Raw genomic sequence first — 4,302 nt, 5'->3', positions numbered from 1 at the left:
CTGCAAATTGAGACCACCACAAGGTGGTGAGCAGGAGTCCATCTTTGCCTACAACGATGGCGTAACTGGACATCTTGTTTACGGGAAGCATGACTCCACCCCGGCATACAAAGATGCCACGACTGGCGATTTTGCTTGCTAGTGCTGTTCAAAAATGAAGATCACAGCATAGAGGTAGTAGTATCATACGCCATTAGCGTGTGGGAGGAGGACACCGAATCAAACCCAGCGGGTACACTACAAAGGCGAACAATCCCGGCACTACATTCTTCTCTAATTGGTGCACATCCCCTGGAGTATGTGGCTCTGGACTCAGAAAGATTCGATTTGCCGACTTACTCAGCATCAAACACTGTATTAAAAGCTTCCCCTGAGAATCTTAGTCAGAACACATGACTAACCGAAAGGAATACTGCGAATGCGGCCCGTCTCACTGTCTCTGTGATTTTATGCTGCTCACCTTACGAAAGAAGCAAGTTTGCGCCTACATGCGCAACATGAACTTAAAGCCTACTAATTTGTACGAAATCTCTCGAACGCTACTTGCCTTGCCGCTGATAATCAAACGCATTAGTCCTGCCGGTCGTGTTCTGAGTGCTGATACCCAGGGCAAAAATTGCAACGGCAGATTGCGTTTGTGCACTTCCTGATTGCCATCCAGACAAACCTTTTGCATGCGCAACGACGAAGTGTCCGGCAGAGCTGAAAGCAGCTGATGTTGCGCCGCGTGCGCAGTGCGATGTTGCTGCGGACTCGCTTTTTTAGCACAACGTGCGTTGTTGAATGGGCTCTAAATGCCAGACGGATTAAGAAATATGTGTATTTTCCTTTTCACCATCAGTGATTCCTTTCACCCTTCGTATATTTTGTGCTTGTTGATAGGCTTTGGCATGTCGTCCTCGAAAAGTAATTATTCCTTGTGCTGGTGGAGAACAGAACGGGGATGCTGCAAGGTGGTGTGTGACGCAGTTTGGTATGCAGTGTGATCACGCCACAATGCAGAAATGCCATCAAGCTGTGCATTTTACCATGGGTCTTCGTTGCTGATCCAACATAGCAACGCGAGTTGGAGGGGTCGTGAAGGTTGCAAGCCTTTTGGTAGGTGGTAACCCCGTCTTGGGCTATTGGTTGGAAGCTCTGCGCCAGTCGGCACCCCAGGCGTGGTTCTGTTGGAGCAAAGAACATCGGACCTTTCCTCCTTAAATCTCCGTTTTGGTTTCACCCCGCCGCATGTCCCGTTGTGGGCTGTAGTTCGTAAGCACCAAGCCGATACACAGGCACGAAGCAATCATCAGAATTAAAATACTCCATATCCGGGCCGTATGCCTACTATCCGGAACTGTCGCCTGCACGGATCCTCGGGTTCCCCTGTTTCAATTCTTTTCTACTACTGGTGCGTAACTAGACAAAAAATGAACCTAGAAGCCGACCGTGAACCCCGCTGGTACTGTAGATGTATGCTGGCAGAGGTGTGCATATTCCACAAGCAGTGCCACACACCATCCAGGGTAGCCCGCACGTACTCAGGAAGTGGAAGGCTACCAGTAGCAGCAGGCACGCCTGCAGCTGAAGCCATCTCCGACTAACTGGAAAATCAGAAAACATCACTATCTTGGTGGAGCAAGCAGCAGATTGCGCCAGTTGCTGCTCAGCTCTTGCCAGAAGCGGGTGCCTATGGAGGCAGATATTAGGTGATGCTATCGAGAATGCGAAGCCTATAGCAACAGTTTGGTAGCACAGCTTAATACAGCAGAGACAGCAACCTAAATAGTGTACAAATCACGCGACAAACTAATGACGATTATCATCCTTTATAGTCAGGTTACAGGGTCTCTCTCGAAGCTTTCTAGGGCAAATTTATTGGACTCTAGGCACCGTTTTCGTAAACGGTGCGTTGTCATAAAATGAATCTATATTATTTTCCCCCCTCTTGTTAGCGGGTGCTACCACCACTCCTACGAATGTGAGTGGACTGCAGGCCAGCCCAAACAAGCGATTAGGCTCGATGCGTGGTCGACTATCCTGAGCTTATTGAATTCTCCATTGTGCCACAAGATGACGGTTGGCGGACACTGGTTTCGCGTAGGCAAACAACAGAGGATATGGAAGGATGCCACATAAACGCAGTGTTCAACCGACGTGGCGAATGAATTGGCTATCTGCGCGCAGACTGATGTCCGCCGATATTGCTTTCCTGGGACCGACGGAAGTCCAAATCATCCTGTATCCACTGTATCCACTCAGCATGTTCAAAAATGCAATGGGTTCTCAATTTGCTGAGGATCTCCCTCTTCAATCCAACTACAACAGCAGGCTCTGGACGCTTTCCCTCCTTGTAGATATCAAGCGCAGCAGCAAACCTCTTCCCCATGTCAGCCATCAACTCGCTGGCATATGAGTAGTGGGATTTTACTTCAATCTTCGGTGTTGGCGCGAGATGCCGTGAGAATTGTGGCCACCAGCTTTGGGTATCCATTTTATCTCCTAGGATTTGGATCGCACTCACTAGGTAGTCAAGCACCATCAACGTTGTCGCCATTCTTCGTACAAGGTAGAACGGGCTAGTTTTACGATGCGTTGAGGCGAGTTTCTTGTGCGCATAGGCAATCAAGCCCTTGCAATTCTGCATCAATTGTTCTACGTCATCGGAGTTCAGCGATGATTTAGTAAATAACTTGCGCAGCGCGATGAACTCGAGCATTGGACTGCTCATAGATGTTTTAGTCGACAAAGCACCGACACCATCAAAGACATTCTTGATATCTTCGGGATATACGTGTGGAAGCTTCACAAAAGGATGAAGCTTGATCCTCTCTTCAGCAGTAAGTTCTACAAATTTAGTCTTCAGTTCAAGCAGATCTCTGAGGGACACTGAAAACAGTGATTTGCCACTGCCATATGCCGGACTTTCCGTCCCCTTGGCTTTCTGCATCATCAATGAATCTGTGTCCACTAAACCTTGACGAGGTGTCTGTTCAGCTGCACCTTGCTGGCCACAAGTTGATGTGCCGTCTTTCGCAGCCCCACCGGTCCCATTGTCACTGGATGTGCAAGGATATACTGCTGCATCACGTTTTTCGCTATATTCTGCAAGACCCGATTGCCCTATGCGTTGTGGATGATGATTCGAGGATTGCCCTCTTTGGGGGTCCTGGTCCCATCCTTCTGTCGAATGCTGACCTAGATCTTCCTGTATCCAGTGTTCAGGACTTAGACCTCTGCTGCCAGTCTCAGAATCTTCCGTAGAATTATATGCCACTCTAGTTTCTGCAGATGGAGACGGCAGAGAGCTCAGCGAAGAAGCAAGCTCAGAAGAGGGGCTCGGTGACAACGTGCCAGTACTGTGCGTTTGTGCGTTTTCTCCCCTTGAGGCGGCAACAGATTGACGTGTCGACAATTCAGATTCGGGCTCAGTCAACAAGGAAACAGATGCTGAGTCCTCCACTGCGTTGTTCTCGTTACTTGCAACGAACCCACGGGAGACCCTGCGAGCTCCTGCCTGCAACTGACTTGAATTGTCCCCTTGCCTGCGTTCAAATGCTTCCCCCGACTCTCTCAACATGAGAAACAGCCTAGCCTTCTTCGCTTCTGGCGGCTCATCAGGCTCCGAAACATCCTGTGAGAGGCCAAGCTCCTCCCTTAACTCCAAACAACCTTCCAAAATGCTGTTAAGGTCGGAATCTTCCCCGCGGCCGGACAAATGTCGCTGCACCAGCTGTGCTGTTTTCCTGCCACCTCGTCTGGGCATACAGAATGCCAGCCAAGTAACAATTACCACAAGGGCAATTGTAGAGGCCAATATCGAAGCTGCGGTGGAGAGCTTGTGGTGGGTCCGCCCTCCTCGCAATCCAGTTCGCGTGAAGGACGAAGATTCCCACACGGATGGTCCACTGTCCAATGAACCGGCTGTATCGTTGGAAAATGACAAGTCCAGTGGGTTACGTGTATTAACCCACTTTGCTGGGTGTGCCTCATCCACTGCACTCGGAAGCATTTCCGCATTTGTGAGGCAAAATCTTCCGTAGGGGGCTGCAAAACAGGGGTCTTACAGACACTATATCCGCCTCATGCACTTTTAAATACCAAGGCCAAGCGCTTGGGCAGTTTTCGGATTGTCCTGCGGGACCATATCAACTGCAACAGGAATTGAGAGTGGGGACCAGTGGAGAGAAGACAGCACTGAGGTGAGGCTCCGGTATTCTTTTGTAAGAATTCAAATTGACTGATTAAGCGGGACTCTCTTCCTTTAAACCAAATGAAGAAAGAAGGTGGCTGTAATCAATGAAACAGGTTCCTTTCGGA

The 4,302-nt window shown here is 49.4% G+C and overlaps 1 protein-coding gene across 1 annotated transcript; it reads right to left on the bottom strand.

The window, feature by feature from the left end:
• Positions 1 to 2,155: 2,155 nt before the first annotated feature.
• Positions 2,156 to 3,994, bottom strand: EMWEY_00018130 (hypothetical protein; the record flags this gene model as incomplete). Its single annotated transcript, XM_013480019.1, has 1 exon — positions 2,156 to 3,994. One exon carries the CDS (start codon positions 3,992 to 3,994, stop codon positions 2,156 to 2,158), a length of 1,839 nt encoding a protein of 612 aa, XP_013335473.1.
• Positions 3,995 to 4,302: the final 308 nt, after the last annotated feature.

Source organism: Eimeria maxima, genomic scaffold (assembly GCF_000499605.1).
Source record: "Eimeria maxima Weybridge genomic scaffold, Emw_scaff152, whole genome shotgun sequence".
Taxonomy (NCBI): Eukaryota; Apicomplexa; class Conoidasida; order Eucoccidiorida; family Eimeriidae; genus Eimeria; species Eimeria maxima.
The sequence above is the reverse complement of the archived record's forward strand: the minus strand, read 5'-3'. Positions and strand labels throughout refer to the sequence as shown.